At 36.2% G+C, this 18,222-nt stretch overlaps 1 protein-coding gene across 1 annotated transcript; it reads left to right on the forward strand.

The window, feature by feature from the left end:
* The first annotated feature begins 570 nt into the window (after positions 1-570).
* On the forward strand, positions 571-12,428 carry ABCG28 (ABC transporter family protein). Its single transcript, XM_059573165.2, has 14 exons — positions 571-812; positions 1,087-1,163; positions 1,562-1,837; positions 4,048-4,111; positions 4,209-4,355; positions 4,568-4,602; positions 6,356-6,429; positions 7,024-7,946; positions 9,176-9,472; positions 10,219-10,710; positions 11,016-11,164; positions 11,613-11,902; positions 12,042-12,175; positions 12,270-12,428. The coding sequence occupies exons 1-14, from the start codon at positions 571-573 to the stop codon at positions 12,424-12,426; spliced, it is 3,357 nt and encodes a 1,118-aa protein (XP_059429148.2). The 3' UTR covers positions 12,427-12,428.
* Positions 12,429-18,222: the final 5,794 nt, after the last annotated feature.

An 18,222-nucleotide genomic window follows, 5' to 3' on the forward strand; every position in this document is an offset into this window, starting at 1 on the left:
GGAGGTGGACTAGGCAATGACTAGGCGATCGTGCCCAGATTGCAAGGGCTTGGGCTTAGTTCCTTAGTGATTTAATGAGCCGTAAGCCTATTATTTGGAGTGGGCTCTTTGGTTGGGCTTCTCAAAATATTTAGTATCAACAAAAAGCATAGGCAAAATATACAAAATAGGATCCATGTTAATTCTTGTATATAGCTAGCTAGCTTCATCGCTCGACGTAAACGTGCATTAATTCTAGAAGGTAGTAGAGCTTCAAAAATTGGAGATATTGCATTTCTCAATGTACAAAATCCAACGGACAACTTCTTTATCGTTGTCAAGCCGTGAACGGTCTTTGGTTCTTCTCCACCGCACATTCCGAAACTACCCTTAAATCCAACGGTTCAGGCGTCCTGGCCACATCTCTCTCTCCCTCTCTCCCCCCTACTTCGCCAACTCTTCCTCCCCGCCATTTCTTGGCCCGAAAAAACAAACCACCCCTTCCTCGCGAAACCCTCTCTCTCTCTCTCTGCCAATTCCTGCCATGACATTTTCTTTCTGAATTCTGAGCAAATCGAGAACGATTTCGACATGGGGAGAGAGGAGGTTAACGCGTACTGGAATCTCTCCGTTGTTTCCGTGGTGGTGCTTGTCTTTCTGATCAGCTTCGCGCAGCGCGTCGTTTGTGATGAGGACGCCGATGGCAGCAATAGCTACAACAACCCTGCGGCGCAGCAGATCTTCTCGGAGCTCGTCTTCAACCGCATTTCCAATTTCACGTCCATCTTCAAGGGCGACATCACAAAAAGCTTCGGTTTCTGCATAACGGACGTGTTAGTAAATTTCGCTTTCGCCCTTTCTCATTTCTTTTCTTAGAAAACGCCTCTGTATTATTTGTTTTTTTTGTTAACGAGGATTGTATATGTAAATCCCGGATGCTCAAATTGACACCTATATTATATATATAAGGCTGAGGAGGGCTCCAACCTCGATCGGGCTATATATATATATATATATATATATATATATTGGCAACATTTTCAATTCAATATTCTCCTTGATTTTCATGCAATCAATTAGAGTTGTACGTGGTTGTTCGTTTGGCAGGGATGCTGATTGGGACGGGGCATTCAATTTCTCCAAGAAAACGGGATTCATTACATCTTGTGCTAAAAAGACTAAAGGTAAGATAACCCATGTTAACTTTTTTTGTTTTTTTTTTTTCAAAAAAAGACAGGAGACCCTACAAGGTGGGCCATTCTTTGTGAACCATCCCTATCAGGTGTCACTCAAAGACTGTGACTTCCACCAACTGAGCCAACCCCTTCAGTTAAAATCGAAATTTGTGGGAGTAAATAATAACCCATGTTAACTTTGCTAGGGATATTTAGTTTAAAGTATATACACAGAATTGTTTACTTTTTATATTCCTAGGCATACAGAAAATAATAAGCTTGGGATAGCACCTAAATGGTTTAGAGAATATAATTCTCGTTCAATTATATTTATATATATATATATATATATATATATATATGTTCTTACTCGCCATTTCTGATGATTTATTTTGATGGCTCAATAGGAGATATCACACAGCGCTTGTGCACAGCAGCAGAAATAAAGTTCTACTTCAATGGTTTTTTCACAAGTACATCATCAAAGAAAACCAATTACTTAAAACCTAACAAGAACTGTAATTTATCCTCGTGGGTTTCTGGATGTGAGCCTGGATGGGCTTGTAGTGCTGGTTCTCAAAAAGTTGACCTCAAGAATTCAAAGGACATGCCTGTTAGAACTACTAATTGTGCGGCTTGTTGCGAGGGTTTCTTCTGCCCCAATGGTATTACTTGCATGATACGTAAGTATATTTTAGTCCATCAAATGATCATGTCAACAAGATTTGCATTTCGTATTTGCCATTATCATATTCTTTTTCCTTTTTCTTCATACAATTTTGAAGACTGAGTTAAGGCTCCTTTGATTTCTTATTTTGCTTCTTTAGTCAGCGTTGTGACCAAATCATGCTTCTTAATATTCTTTTATGTCATTCATCGCACGTGGCATTAATACAATGCCCTTCCCAAGCAATGTATTTGTAATTTTTTTGAAATGTTAATATATGTTAAATCACCGCATATCCCAAAAGTTTAAACTGATAAGAAAAGGTAAATTTAATTATTTAATGAATACTCTATAATACTTTTCACTTACGTGTGGGCTCAAATTCTTCTTTAATAGGTAATGCCCAAAACATGAAATATTTAATTTAAATGGAGGGTGAATTGATAGAGTTAGAGTTCGAACTTAAGACTTCTAGTTTTAATACTATGTTAAATTACCACTTGTCTGAAAAGTTTATGTTGATAGGAGATGTAAATTTAATTATTTAATGAATACTTTAACAATATATATTTAATTTAAATTACAAATTTAACACTTAATGTCTCTTAAGTCATCCACAACAAGTTTTTGATAAAAATGTGTGAACTCGTTATGTAATTATTAACACTAACTATTGAGCTTTTGGTCAAATTATTGAGCAATCATTCGTTTACATTTTTACAGTGATTGGATTCATCATTTGTTGATAAGATAAGTAATTATTAACACTAATGAATAAAATGAGAACTTGCAGAACATTGAAAGCTTTTTATTACTACTATGAATCCAAGAATCCAAACAGTGCACTTTACAGTTTTTGTTTGGTCTTTTAGGCCCTCATTTTGTAAAACTTTGTTTGGCTATAAATAGTCCCTTTCTAGATGGCTTCAGGTCGCTACTTTCAAATATATTTGTGGTGTATATTTGACACAAATATCAAGATTGTTAATAGCAGTTGTAAGTACAAATTTGGTTTTCATCTTACTTTCTTTAACGTATAAGTGTTCACAACATGAAAAAACTATAAAACTCATATTAAACAGGTTTGCTAAGAAATGAAATTGTTGTCTCTTGAAGTTACTTAAATTCTTGATATTTATGTTGAAATCACCTAAAGCCTTGGGGAAATTTGGTTCTCAAGCCTGCACATATACCTCATTTTGGTCAAATTCCACATAAAGTCCTAAACTTTCAAGTTTCACTCAAACTTGTTTTTTTGTTGATTCTGTCCTCCACAAGTTGTTTGAATCCACTTATTTTTTAAAGTCACTGAAAGATTGGAGTAAACTTGACCTCCAAGAGTTGGACTCAGCTGATTTTTACTCACCAACACCAATGTATCTCAAGTATCACTATCCTTCAGAATGGAAGAAACTAGATTTATGCATGGTACCTTGTATACTTATGCCCTTAAAAGTGGAGAAACCCACTATCCCTTTTTATATTCTGAGATTAATAGTTGGCAAGAATAGAGGAAAATGCTATGGAGAGGAGAGATAGAGAGTTGCAAGTTTATGTTTAAGCACGAAAAGTGGATTTTCTTCAATTTCATCATCAAGAACCTTCCCGCGCCTTCGTATTGCTATTTACAATCTTGCAATATTCAGTATTGATGATCTCAGTAGTTTGGCTGCTGACTTGGATCATCTATCCACATTTAGTCCCAAAGATCTTGCTTGAGACAAGGCCGATAAAAAGGAGACAGACCACGAAACACCTATTTACAATCTTGCAATTTTCAGTATTGATGATCTCAGTAGTTTGGCTGCTGACTTGGATCATCTATCCACATTTAGTCCCAAAGATCTTGCTTGAGACAAGGCCGATAAAAAGGAGACAGACCACGAAACACCTAAGCAAACAATAGCATCAGAAGATGATAATGAAACGTAAATCCAAAGAGTGTTCTCTGCAAATCTAAAGTTTGAATTCTTAGAAATCCTTCTCTGCATCTAATAGGTTTTCACCATATGTACCTTAAATATTTTGGATAAGCTTGTTTCAGTGTTTAAACAACATTATTTTGAATATCTTGAATTTTTTAAATATGCATATATGCTTGTTTGTGGATTCTAAATCATATTACATATGCTAGTTGAATGTAGGATTCACTATCTGATGCTGTTCGTATGGTTGAACATTACTAACTTCATTAATTTATTTCCATTTCTTATATTATGTTTGAAGCTTGTCCATTGGGTGCTTACTGCCCACTTGCAAAACTCAATAAAAATACTGGTTTCTGTGATCCGTAAGTTCATATTCTTTTTATAGCTTTGTTCGTTTCTGTTCTATCTTTTCCTCTGCTTTAGCATAGATTAATATTTATTAGCAGAAATATCCTGCAGATACCGATATCAGCTGCCTCCTGGGAAGCCAAACCATACTTGTGGTGGAGCAGATGTTTGGGCTGATATCTTGAGTAGCAGTGAGGTATTCTGTTCAGCAGGATCATACTGCCCCTCTACTGTAGAAAAACTTCCTTGCAGTGAAGGGTATTGATAATTATCCTAGAACTCCTAGTTTTTCCTCAGATTTGCAAGGCGGTATTATTTTTTCATGGTTGTATATTCACCAATTATTTCAAGTAACTTGTTTTTTTTTTCTTTTTTTTTTCTATTTATTTTTTCTCCGCTTGATAATGTATGATGGCCACCTGTTGCTGACTTCTTTATTGCTAAGACGATTATATGTGCATTTTTCGCAGACATTATTGCAGGACAGGTTCAACATCTCAGCAACGTAAGTTACTTCCATTCTATCTCGTGGTTAACAGAATCTTGACAACTTAAAAAAAGAAAAAGAAAAATCTAAGTAACAAGGTCAAGATTTAAGTTGCGATCATAAAACAAATAGTATGACTCATAGAAACCTTAAACGAATGGCAACATGGGTGCTGGTGTTAGGATGTGCAACTGGGGATCTAATGCTATTGTAGAAGAGCCTTGTCCAACTATGGGTAAGAATTAATAGATCGGGATCTAATGCTATTGTAGAAGAGCCTTGTCCAACTATGGATAAGAATTAATAGATCATCCTAAAGTATTTAAATTGAACTCGGCAGGATATGAATGTGCAGATGGGATGCAGAGGCAACCTCTGTTTTACTGTATTAAACTTGTAAACAAAAATTTAAGGTAAGTATATGTTTTATCCAAAAAGAAAGATAAAAAAAATATACAACAATGTTCAATCACTTAGTAGGGAGACACCCCTAATGCACCCCGTGGCATAGTTCCTCGAACGATAATGCAAACATTAAACTATCACCACCGAGAGGATATGTTTATAGTCTCACAATAATTTTCATCCTAGCTATCATATCATAACTTTTCGTCCTTAAGAGCTTCTGAGTTGCCTCTTTTTCCCCACTTGTCGTTGCAATGAGGCTAGTAGACGGACTCATCATCTTCTTCAAGCTCCTCCTCGTCATTTCACAAATTCTCTCCTTGGCGGTACCTTAACGCTTCAGACTTGTTTGTTATGTTAAGCTGCAGCTTCTTTTTTGTTTCATCTTTGCTTTCCAATCCTCTGCAAGGGGAGGCGACTTTTTGTCAGTGACATAGTTACCATATTTGATATAAAGTTCATTTCAGTGATTAGTGGTAGTTGCATCGAGAAAAAGTGCTTGAATGTTTACATTTTAACTTTTGACGATAATCCCAATGGTTTAGCACTGGAATATTTGGTACAATAATGCTACGTGAAATCATTGAGTCCAGCATATGTATTATTGAAAGAATTCCATATGTATTTTACAAAGAGAAGAGGGTCAAAGATATATTATTGGAACAAAAATCCATGTTTTTATTCAAAAGCCATATTTTTCTGCTGTCGGATGAACTGACATTTTACGTCAACTGGCAAAGTCAAATTATTTGAAACGCCTTGCCCCTTGTTTAGAGTCCTTTCATAAAGTTACCTGGCATAGACATCTGGGGTATGTGAGATGAGCGACATACTTTTGTAAATTTAACGAGTGAGTTATGGTTTTGATTTATCGTGGTTGTTAGGTGTACAAGCACTCCTCTAAATTGCAGATTATACAATTTGTTTTTCTTTCTCATTGATGTAGCTTCTTTAGTGCATTCTAAGGAGGGGGGATGAACAGTTGTTGGGAAACAACCGATTAGAGTCTTTATGACATACTGGATCTCTAAGTTAAGCAGAGTGGAGCTCTCACATATTTACTCTTTATGTTACTAGGAATCAAGAATATTGGTGAATATGATGTGGTGGGATGCCAAGGTGCTATTTTGGGCATTGACAACTGACTGTAAAAGTGATATACAATAGACCCTTTTTTAGGTTAATTAGTAATACTTTTTGCATACTATTTTCTTGTAAAATGTCAGAATAATCGCCTGTTATCTGCAATGAGTATATCTATTAATAATAAATCTACTTTTTCTAAGTTTAAATTATAAATTAGTTTCTCCTTATTGGTGATTTTTTAGAAAGCATGAAATTATAACATTCATGGATGAACTTGCAGAATGTTTCCGGATGGCGACTTGTGAGCCAAAATCAGCAAATCAGAATATCACAGCATATGGTGTCATGCTTTTCGTGAGTGATCTTTACTTTATTATTGTTAATTTTCTTCTTTCTTTTTCAAAAGTTTCTTATATTTACAGGTTGCTATCCTCCTTTGGATACAATCATGGGGTTTTTGTCTGCCATTGCCACACTGGAATCCTTGATAAAAAAAAATAAAAACAAGTCTCCCCCCCCCCCCCCCCCCCCCCAAAAAAAAAAAAAAAAAAAAAACACACACACACAAGTGTTTCATCTTATCATCCAGTGCTCACTTTAGGGTTGTTACTGTACCCAATTATGTTCTGCTAGGCTGGAGAACTTGTGTCCTAACAGACCTATGGTCACTTGGGAGGGATGTGATTCTGTAGCAATGTATCCATGAAAATTTATTTTAACGGCTTAAGTGGCAATATGCCTCTTATATTTATCCTTTTATTGAACTTACATAATATCAATGAAATTGTTGAGACACAGTTTTGGTAACATATACAATATATATCTTGTTGCATCCATCAAACATATTTCATGATTAAGGTCAAGATTTTCCTTAGGCTCTGGTCAGCATGCCTTTGTAGACTATTGTATACACCACCATCAAAACTGACCATTTGCTTGTCAATGTAGGCCGGGCTAAGCTTCCTGCTTGTCATTATATATAATTGCTCTGACCAAGTTCTTGCCACTCGAGAGAAAAGACAAGCAAAATCCCGGGAAAAGGCAGTTCAAAGTGTAAGAGAAACAGCACAAGCACGCGAAAAATGGAAATCAGCAAAAGATATTGCTAAGAAGCATGCAATTGGATTGCAAACACAACTATCCCGTACATTTTCTCGCAGAAAATCATTAAGGCAGCAAGAGATAAAAGTTCTTGGTCAAGCCAAATCTGGATCAAGTGGTGCCTTCCCACCTATGCCATTCAGTGCTCCAGGTGCACTTCAGGAGTTGCCTGCAGCATCAAAAGGAAAGAAAAAGGAAAAAAGCGACCTCTCAAAGATGATGAATGAAATTGAACAAGACCCGGATAGCCATGAAGGCTTCAATCTGGAGATTGGAGATAAAAATATCAGAAAGCAAGCACCAAAGGGTAAGCAGTTGCATACTCAGAGCCAAATGTTCAGGTATGCATATGGACAAATTGAGAAGGAAAAGGCTTTACAAGAGCAGAATAAGAACTTGACCTTCTCTGGAGTTATTTCAATGGCTAGCGATACTGATATTAGGAAAAGACCTACAATTGAGGTTGCTTTTAAAGATCTAACCCTCACTTTGAAAGGGAAAAACAAACATCTTTTGAGATGTGTGACCGGGAAAATATTACCTGGCCGAGTTTCAGCAGTTATGGGCCCTTCTGGAGCTGGAAAGACAACATTTCTTTCTGCTCTGGCTGGTAAAGCAACTGGGTGCACTATGGCTGGTATGATTCTCGTCAATGGAAAGATTGAATCAATCCATTCATACAAGAAAATCATTGGTTTTGTGCCACAAGATGATATTGTGCATGGAAACTTGACAGTGGAGGAGAACCTTTGGTTTAGTGCAAGATGCAGGTACACCACATGATGCAGGGAACCTGTAGTTTGAGTGTTCTCATTTCTTGAAGTACATGTGCTGCTACCAATATGATTCTTGTGATAATGCATTCTAACTACTATGCTTTTATTGAGTTTAAGCTGGTATTGGTTGCTATTTTGTTGCTTATCTTAGTTTTGGTTAGCCTTAGAATCACAACTTTAGCAGCAGAACCAAACTTTTGTCTTGCATCTACCAGTTAAATCTATTTTTCCTACTTGCATTCATAGTGGTATTAAACATATCTTAAAACCCAAAATTTGATGAATGGCAGAAATTTGAATCTGATTTAGTGGATTTGGAAGAACAAGTTGACCTGTAATACGAATTTCTAATTAAGAATTCAACTTATAGATACAATTGTTTTCTTTTTTCGCTATGGATTTTGAATAATCAATAAAAAATTGTAAAATATGCATATGAGTTCGTCATTGAGCTTGTAGTTCAGAAAAGTAAAAAAAAAAAAAAAACGAAAACGAAAAGGAAACAAAAGTAAATCAGCAAACTTTTTGAAATGCTGAGCACTATTCTAACTTTATCTTTGTTATAGGGATCTATTAGAATATTAATTAAATAATTAAATTCACTATTTCCTATTAGCTTAAGTTTTTGGAACAATTAGTAATTTAACATGGTATCAGAACGAAAGGTCTTGAATTCGAATCTTGCTCTCTTATTCACTTTTCATTTTAATTAAATATTTCACATGTTGGACCTTACTTATTAAGGAGAAGTTTGAGCCCATACGTGAGGAGGAATATTGGCATATTAATTAAATGATTAAATTCATCATTTCTTATTAGCTTAAGTTCTTGAGACAATTGGTGATTTAACAATATCATTCTTCCATTGTGGGCATTGTCTATTCATATTTGTTCAATCTGCTTGATAGCCAATGGCTTTAACCATCATGCACATATGAAATTTGATCATGATTTCACTAATGTTTCATACATTAAGATATTACAGAAATCAACGGGAAGAGTTATTTTTCTTTTAGCATCAGCACGCATGGTCGATTCATATGTAGGCAATTTCACTAAGAAACAGTCCAATAGTTCAGACTGTAGTGCTCTTTGCCTTTGGTCCCTATATTTTTTTGTTTCTTGTTCACCTGTTTAGGTCACATGCATATTCTCATGGATTTGTGTTAGTGACACTGGTGTCTCTTTCCCCCTTTTTACGTATTTCTGACTATTGCATGTAGACTCTCCGCTGATCTACCCAAAGCAGAAAAGGTTCTAGTTGTTGAAAGAGTCATCGAGTCCTTGGGGCTGCAGGCTGTGCGGGATTCTCTTGTTGGGACAGTGGAGAAGCGAGGAATCTCTGGTGGCCAAAGGAAACGAGTAAATGTTGGGCTGGAAATGGTCATGGAACCTTCACTTTTGATTTTGGATGAACCTACATCTGGTTTAGACAGTTCATCTTCTCTGTTACTACTTAGAGCACTTAGACGTGAGGCTCTTGAAGGTGTAAATATTTGTATGGTTGTCCATCAGCCAAGGTAACTTTACTCCTCAAAATCACAAGGGAATTATCTATAATGTTATGAACTGTACTTACATTTTTTCTCACGTGCGTTTTCCTCTGTTGGGATAAGGGTCTACCAAATTGCCGCAGCTTCTTTTACTCTGTTTTGAACAAATTGAGGTGTTAACAACTTAACATTGTATTATAGACCAGAATGTAAGACAGGGATACACTTACCTAGAGGATTAGTCACTGCGAAGTCCCTTACACGTCATAAGAAAAACAAAACATTGTATTATAGACCAAAAGTCATTCTTTTTAGGCCAAAAGGAAAGGTTTCCCTGATTACATCTGTACTCAGAACTTTTAGAATAGAATTTAACTTTATTTCTACCTCCAAGTTAGAGGACATGAGGCCAGAATAGAAACCTTAGTTTTTTTCACATTTCTATAATATATACGTCTTTAAATTATATTTTCTTTTTTGGCACAACTCATCCTTTTGCTATTTCTCTAGCCTTTTGTTTCTTGTTTCAATGTCATTTCATCCACTATAAAGGCATGTTTCTATTTATTTCAAACGAGTTGAATTGATAATATAGAAGGAACATGATCTAAAGCAGTTGTAACGAACCTGAAGGCTTAAAAACATTGGAAGAAATGGCCGCTATTTTACATTAAATAATTAAAACTTGATAAGTGGATGTCTCCAGCAATTTATTATGGAAAAGCAAATTAGCATGTAGCTGAAAGTAATGGTCTCTCTTTTGTGTGCTTCAGTTACTCCTTGTTCAGGATGTTTGATGATTTGATACTTCTAGCTAAAGGTGGTCTTACGGTGTATCATGGATCAGTGAAGAAAGTTGAAGAATACTTTGCCAGCCTTGGGATTACGGTCCCTGAGCGTGTTAACCCTCCAGACTACTTCATTGACATTCTGGAGGGAATCATAAAACCAAGTACAAGCACAGGGGTAAATGTCAAACAACTTCCTGTTAGATGGATGCTTCATAATGGATACCCAGTTCCCATGGATATGCTACAGAGTGCTGATGGAATGGCAGCAGCAACTGGTGAAAATTCTAATCATGGAGCAAATGTTTCTAATGATGAATATGATTCCCAGTCTTTTGCTGGAGAATTTTGGCAGGATGTGAAGTTTAATGCTAAGTTACAGACGGACAATATACAACATAATTTCTTAAAGTCAAATGACCTATCCAACAGGAATACGCCTGGTGCATTCCAGCAGTACAAAAACTTTCTTGGGAGGTAAATAGCAAATCTTCTCTTTTGTGTTTTAGGCTTTTAGCTGCACATAAAGTCCTATTTTTCTTGGGTGATCAACTACATAAACTTTTCCGCTATTATGCACTATTTTTCTCTTTCTAGAACGTTGAAAACTTGGCACCTAATGTTTGTGGGTTGGAAACTTTTTAATGTTGGAGTATGAAGTTGATGTTTCTCTGGGTACGTAGGAAGAAAAATTGGTTCTGTTGGCTTTCCAAGTTCTATCGAGATTTTGTTGTGTCTAATAATTCAAAGTTGATTAGTTAGATGACTTGGCTTTTTTGCAGGGTTGGTAAGCAGCGGCTTCGAGAAGCTAGGCCACAAGCTGTAGATTTTTTGATTTTATTGCTGGCTGGAATCTGCTTAGGCACACTCGCTAAAGTGAGTGATGAAACATTTGGATCGCTTGGCTATACATACACAGTAATAGCAGTTTGTAAGTTAAAATCCTCCAAATTCATGACTATGCGATGTTCCCTTTTTAAGTTTCTCCCTTGAAGCTGTAGGCACTCAAACATTCTAAATTTGGGATGACTCCTGATGCAATTTGGCTTATATCAGGTGTCCATTTCTTTTTATGCCAAATTGTCATCCAATTTGTAAAGTATAAGATGCGCTCGAAAAATAAGTCAAGCAGGATCCATTTGATTCTCAACAGGACCATTTTTTTAAAAAAAACTAAAGTATTAGAATCTTGAGTTTTTTTATTCCCGAAATTATTATATGGGTTCCTCAAATGATGTCATCTTACTCCTATTTTTTTTTTTTTTTTTTTTTTTTTTTTTTTTTTTTTTTTTTGTGGTGGGGGGTTGTTCTGGATGAAGTAATCTGTATATCATGCTCTTTTTTCTAACCCTTCCAAATCTGGATCATTGTTCTTTCAGCTCTTCTTTGCAAGATTGCGGCTTTGAGAACGTTTGGATTGGATAAGTTGCACTACTGGAGAGAGAGTGCTTCTGGCATGAGTAGCCTAGCTTACTTTCTTTCGAAGGATACAATTGACCATTTCAATACAATCATCAAGCCTCTGGTTTATCTCTCTATGTTCTATTTCTTCAACAATCCTAGATCATCTGTCACGGATAATTACCTTATTTTGGTTTGTCTAGTTTACTGCGTGACTGGTATAGCTTATGCATTGGCCATCTTTCTTGAACCTGGGCCAGCACAACTGGTGAGCATTTAAGTATTTCACATGGATAAATTATTAGCTTTCTCAATTGAGAGGACTGTGTGTCTACTTAAGGATATATATTGTAATTATATAACGTTCTTCGTTTTAACTTACAAGCCATTTTTTCTGTCCTATGCAGTGGTCAGTGCTTCTTCCAGTTGTTTTGACTCTCATTGCAACCCATAATAGTAATAACAAAGTTGTGGATGTTCTAGCTAACCTGTGCTACACAAAGTGGGCGTTGGAAGCATTTGTAATAGCAAATGCTAAAAGGTTTGGCTCGACAATCCTTGTCAATATGTAGTTAATATCTTGTAGATATCATAGCTGATCTTTCTTTGCCTTTGGATTTTTCTTATGCTTTCAGATATTCTGGAGTGTGGCTTGTAACGCGCTGTGGTTCGCTCATGAAGAGTGGCTATGATCTCAATCATTGGTATGGTTGTTTGGCCTGCCTCATCTTTACTGGAATGCTAAGCCGCGGTGTTGCATTCTTCTGTATGGTAACCTTCCAAAAGAAGTAAAATCTTTTTATCCATTCTATCTGTACATAAATGGTAGAATGCTATATCAAGACTCTTTCAATGGTAGTGCTCACTCCCATAGACCTTGAATATTCTTAGAAAATGACACAAGATGGAGACCACTACACGCAGAAGAATTATGTCTCTGACAATCTGATCCTTATCACACATCTCAACTCTTGATAATTGTGGAAATTTAAACCTAAGGAAAGAAACAAGCGGCTGTTAGTGTAGATCATTTGTATATCAGAATGGAACTTAATGGATATATCTAATTGTTGTGCTCCAAACCGGTGTTGTGCATTGGTGCAATGCCGAGTCCAGTTTTGATGGGTGTGTGCCCTTAAACGGATCTGGCTTAGGTGCTATATTTTTTTTTCAATGGTTCAGATTTGATTTCACTCTCTTTCTCATGAAAAGCTTGAAATGAAATCTGAATTGTTCAAAAAACACTACTGTTAGTTTTTACAACACCTAAGCCAAATCCCCTTTAAACATGTGTTAGACGAAAAATTATCCGAAACTCCCGGCGCCTAACCATGTATGGATGCACCTCAAGGCAAGATCGGGGGCCATGCATTAGAGTTTTCTGCTGGGTGCATTGTGCTGCCCAGTACATATGATCTTTGGGAACATATTCACATGTTAAGAGGAGAATTAAGGGTCTAACCATCCTCTTTTCTGTGCTCTCTTCTAACCATGAATTCAACTTCTTAGTACTATTGGATACTGATTTTATGAAGCTCTTAACCCTTAAATTAAATTCCTTAAGTCACTATGCTTTCAAATTTGACGTTTGTGGTGGCCTACTCTATTATCTCTCAACAATCTAGGGCCCAAAATAACTCCTCACTATAACAATTAATTCCTCAATAATTCTCCAGAATCTAACATTATTTCTCCCATAAATCATCACATTTCCGTCTTTGTAACGAGCAATGCAACATATGACGTATGTGGCAGTTGCATGGGAATTCCATGTGGCACCAATGATTACTTGGATAATGATAGCTAGTATTAGTAGTTGGATTACCTTTTATTGCTTGAACTAACAGAATTGCTTAACTACATGTGGTTAAGCAATTCTTTTAGTTCAATTCAGTTAGGTGTTTGTTAAGAAGCTGTTGATTGCTTGTAAGAAGTAAGGGAGAAAAAGAACTATAAAAGGCTGAACTAAGATGAACCATTTGTAGAATGTTATTGAGGACTTTGGAGGTTTAGGTATCCTCGAAATAAGTATAGAAATATTTAGTTCATTTTCCATCCATTTTCATTCCTCTTCTTCCACTTTGCATTAATCCATTATAGCCTGTTAGAAGAACAGGTCTATAACAAGTGGTATCAAAGCACTTGATCCGTAGATGAGAACTCGGTCTGCAATGGCAGAAGAAGCACAAAATGATCAAGCGTGGGAATTAAATTTCAAATTGCTCTCATAGAAATGAGAAAGGAGGTCATCGAGATGAAGGAGTGCGCAAGGAAGATGCCAGGAGTAGAAACGCAGTTTAAGCAGATTGTAGAAATGTTGTCCAGCTCTACTAAACAAAAAGGTCCTCTGCAGCCAAATGAGGCTGAAAGCAATGCTATTCATGGTCTGAATTTTGGCCATCAACAAGCTCATGATGCATCCAATTCTAGTGATGCAATCTACACCAAAACTCTTCGACTGGAGTTTCCAAATTTTAATGGTGAAGATCCAGACTCATGGTGTTACAAAGCATCACAATTCTTCGAGTATTATGATATTCCAGAAGGACAAAAGCTTAGCATTACTACATTTTACATGGAAGGTAAGACTTTATCATGGTTTCAAACTTTACGTAGCACTAATACCCTGTCTACTTGGAATGATTTCCTTATAGCCATTCAAGTTAGATTTGGATCGTATGATAATCCTATGGAGAGTGTATCGAAGCTGAAACAAACTGGTTCATTTGAAGATTATAAAACTTAGTTTGAGGTTTTAGCAAATCGAGTTCATAGGTTGATAGATCCTCACAAACTTAGTTGTTTTCTAGGAGGATTGAGGGATGATATTCATTTACCAATTCAAATGTTTAATCCTAAGACATTAAATGATGCTTACTCTTTAGCAAGGATTCAAGAGGAATTCCTCTTTACTAATACCAAGAGTGGGAGATTTATGTGGAGTCCAGGTTCTCTTAGAACTCAAGGAGTGTCAACGGATATAAATTTGGTTCTAATAAAGGCAATCATTCTTTTAGGAATAAGGTTCAGTTTCACAATCAACCTAAACAGTTCCAAAATACCTTTTGGGGGTAATAATCAGTCTAAAGGAACCACTAGTGATAATCCTAAGGCCTTTGTACCTATTCAAAAAATTTCTCCTGCTCAAATGGATGAGAGATGCTTGGAATTACAAGTACAAGCAAAGATGCTATCAAAGTTAGAACATCAAATGGTCAAAAAATCAAGTCCATGGAGAAGTCAAGATCTTACTCTTAAGATGCAAGGAAATGTGTTTAAGGTAGATTTATATATTATGCCTTTAGCTGGTTGTGATGTTGTCCTTGGCATTCAGTGGCTAAAAGTGTTAGGTCCAATACTATGGGACTTTGATAACCTGACTATGGTATTTTAGTATGGTACCATGAGGTGTAAGTTGAAAGGATTGCAGCAGGGTCCTCAATTGAGTTTGGAGGATGGGAATTCCTTTCGGTGGCTCAAGAAAGGAAACAAGGGTGTCTTATTGCAGTTGATTGGTATTGATAACCACGCAGTTAAAGAAAGCAATATTGCAAAACCAGTACAAAACTAGAAGTGAGGTCCATTGGATGATATTCTTGAAGAGTTTGAGGATATTCTCAAAGAACCTACTATTTACCACCAAATAGATCCCATGATCATTCAATTTCTTTGCAAGATGGAATGCAACCTATTTCAATAAGACCTTATAGGCATCCTTTTTATCCAAAAGAGGAGATTGAAAAGATAGTTAAGGAATTGCTTAACTCTGGTGTTATAAAGCACAACACTAGCCCTTTTTCATATCTAATGCTGCAAGTCAGAAAGGCTGATGCAACTTGCAGAATGTGCATGGATTATTGATCTCTTCACAAGGTAGCCATTAAAGATAGATTTCCAATACCTATTGTGGATGAATTGCTTGATGAACTTTGGGGATCTACAATTTTTTCAAAGTTAGACTTGAGATCTGTTACCATCGGATTAGAGTGGTGGAAAATGATATTTCCAAGACTGCCTTTAGAACACATAAAGGCCATTATGAATTTTTAGTAATGCCTTTTGAGCTAACTAATGCCCCTTCTACTTTTCGAAGTTTAATGAACCATTTTTTCAAATCTTATCCTTGCAAGTTTATTTTAGTTTTCTTTGATGATATTCTTGTGTTTAGTAAGGATGTGGAAACCCATAGAAACCATTTACACATTACATTAAACATCTTGAGGAAGAATGAAATGTTTACCAAGAAGTCAAAATGCAGGTTTGGGTGTAAGGAAATTGACTATTTGCCATTTGGGTCACATTTTCTTAGAGCAGGAGTGAAGGCTGACCCAGGAAAGATTCAAGCCATGGTAGATTGGCTATTTCTCAGTAACATCTTCCCACCTTGTGTTTGGGAGCATTCCTAATTGGTTTCCAATTCTCACTTCCATTCGGATCAAGAATGGAAAAGACCCTCCATTGTAATCCATTTTCTCATTTTAATAGGAAAAAAAAAAGGGTCCTTAAGGGGTTACCTTGGATTGATAGGTTATTATCGCAAGTTCATTAAAGGGTATGGATCAATTGTTGTTCCTTTGACATCTATGTTGAAGAAGAATTCATTTTGTTGGGATGAAGCTACAAAGGAGGCTTTCCAAAATCTTAAGGCTGCAGTAACTTACGCACCTGTTTTGGCATTACCAAATTTTTGCCAACCATTTATCATTGAATGTGATGCAAGTGGAGTGGGTGTAGGAGCAATTCTGATGCAGAATAGTAGACCAATTGCTTACTTGAGAAAGACTTTGAAAGGGAGAGCCCTCTTGATGTCCCACATATAAGAAAGAATTGCATTGGTGACTGCAATTCAGAAGTGGAGGCCTTACCTTTTGGGCCAAAGTTTTGTTGTCAAAATTGACCAACAAAGCTTGAAATTTTTACTTGAGCAGAATATTGGAACTCCATTCCAACATAAGTGGATCACAATGTTATTAGGATATGATTTTACAGTGGAGTTCAAAAAAGGTGTTGATAATAGCGTAGCAGCTCTATCTTGCAGGGACAGTTAGACAAATGAGGTAACAATTGCTCTCTTATCCATTCCTACCTCAGATTGGGTTGCTCAGTTCAAAGATCAATATCAGGTAGTTTAGGACTTGAAGGATTTGGTTACAAAGTGGCAGAATAATCACTTGAACACCAACAAATATGCTTTTAGAGATGGACAATTATTGTACAAGAGCAAACTCTATTTGGGTGGGTGTCAAAACATCAAAGCTCAAGTACTAGCTTTCGTTCATAGTGATCCTGTAGACACTCTGAATTTGAGAAAACAATGTAAAGGGCTAAAAGAGATTTTTATTGGAAGGGTATGAAGAGAGATTTTAAGCAATTTATCAGAGACTGTGCAATTTGCCAGCAAAACAAGCATGAGAATACTCCTTCTGCTGGGTTGCTTCAATCTATCACAATTCCTCTTCAGGTGTGGTTTGATATCTCCATGGATTTTGTGGAAGGGTTACCACTCTCTCATGGGTATTCTATGATCTTTGTATTAGTTAACAGATTGTCTAAATACAGCCATTTCACTTCATTGGCTCATCCTTATACTGCATCAAAGATAGCTCAGTTGTTTGTTGCTAACATCTTTATGTTGCATGGGATGCCTACTTCAATAATTTCTTATCGTAATCCTACCTTTACAAGTGCCTTCTGGAAAGAGTTCTTTCGTATGCAGGGTACTGTGGCATCTCACATCGCCTAGGTATGGAAATAGGGATGTGCTTATATGTATACTCGCACCCTTCATGACAACAAAGCGTTTTACAGCTGTTGTTGTGAGTTTACTTACTCACAAGTGCACGAGTCATTTGCAATATAGTTTATGCAAGTGTGAGGTCAAATCCACAGGGAATTGTGTCTTGAAATTCAATTTCTATCTAAACTAATTCTATTTTAACCTAGTTCCAAATTTTGTGTGATTTTGTCGTGCAAAAAGATAAACTAAATGAAAACTGGAATTGAATCAAATGATAAAAAGCACTAAGGTTTTCCGAATCCACCTCTCCAAATCAAAGCAACACACTTTCATGTTTCGTCCATACATCCGAAGAACAATAGAAACCTATGAATGTTCTATGTTTTATAAAAATGATCTATTGAAACATTTGACAAATCCATCCATTGTACAAATCACAACGAATACCCAACTTAAACCAAATCATCCAATGTATCCATTTAATCTACGAATCACAATGGATATCCGATTTAAACTGAATAATTCGATGTATCCGTCGGATAAAACACATCGAATATCCAATGTCTGCAAAATTAATAAACAACAATCAATCACAAGAATTTACTCACATAATTGAATTGAAAAAGAACATCAGATTTTATTAAATAACGGAATTGTATGAACATTACATGAAAGCATGAATGTAAATCAATGGCGAGCCTTCATCTTCAACCTTAGTTGGAGATTTTAGCCTCTCATGACTACAAACAACATAATAAAATGGATTGAATTCATGAAAACTAAAAACTTATAAAGGGAAATTGAATTCAGAGTTCAAAAACGTCAAAACTCGAAATAATACAATGAATGGC

The sequence above is a fragment of the Corylus avellana genome, chromosome 8 (genome assembly GCF_965113065.1).
Source record: "Corylus avellana chromosome 8, dhCorAvel1.hap1.2, whole genome shotgun sequence".
Classification (NCBI taxonomy): domain Eukaryota; kingdom Viridiplantae; phylum Streptophyta; class Magnoliopsida; order Fagales; family Betulaceae; genus Corylus; species Corylus avellana.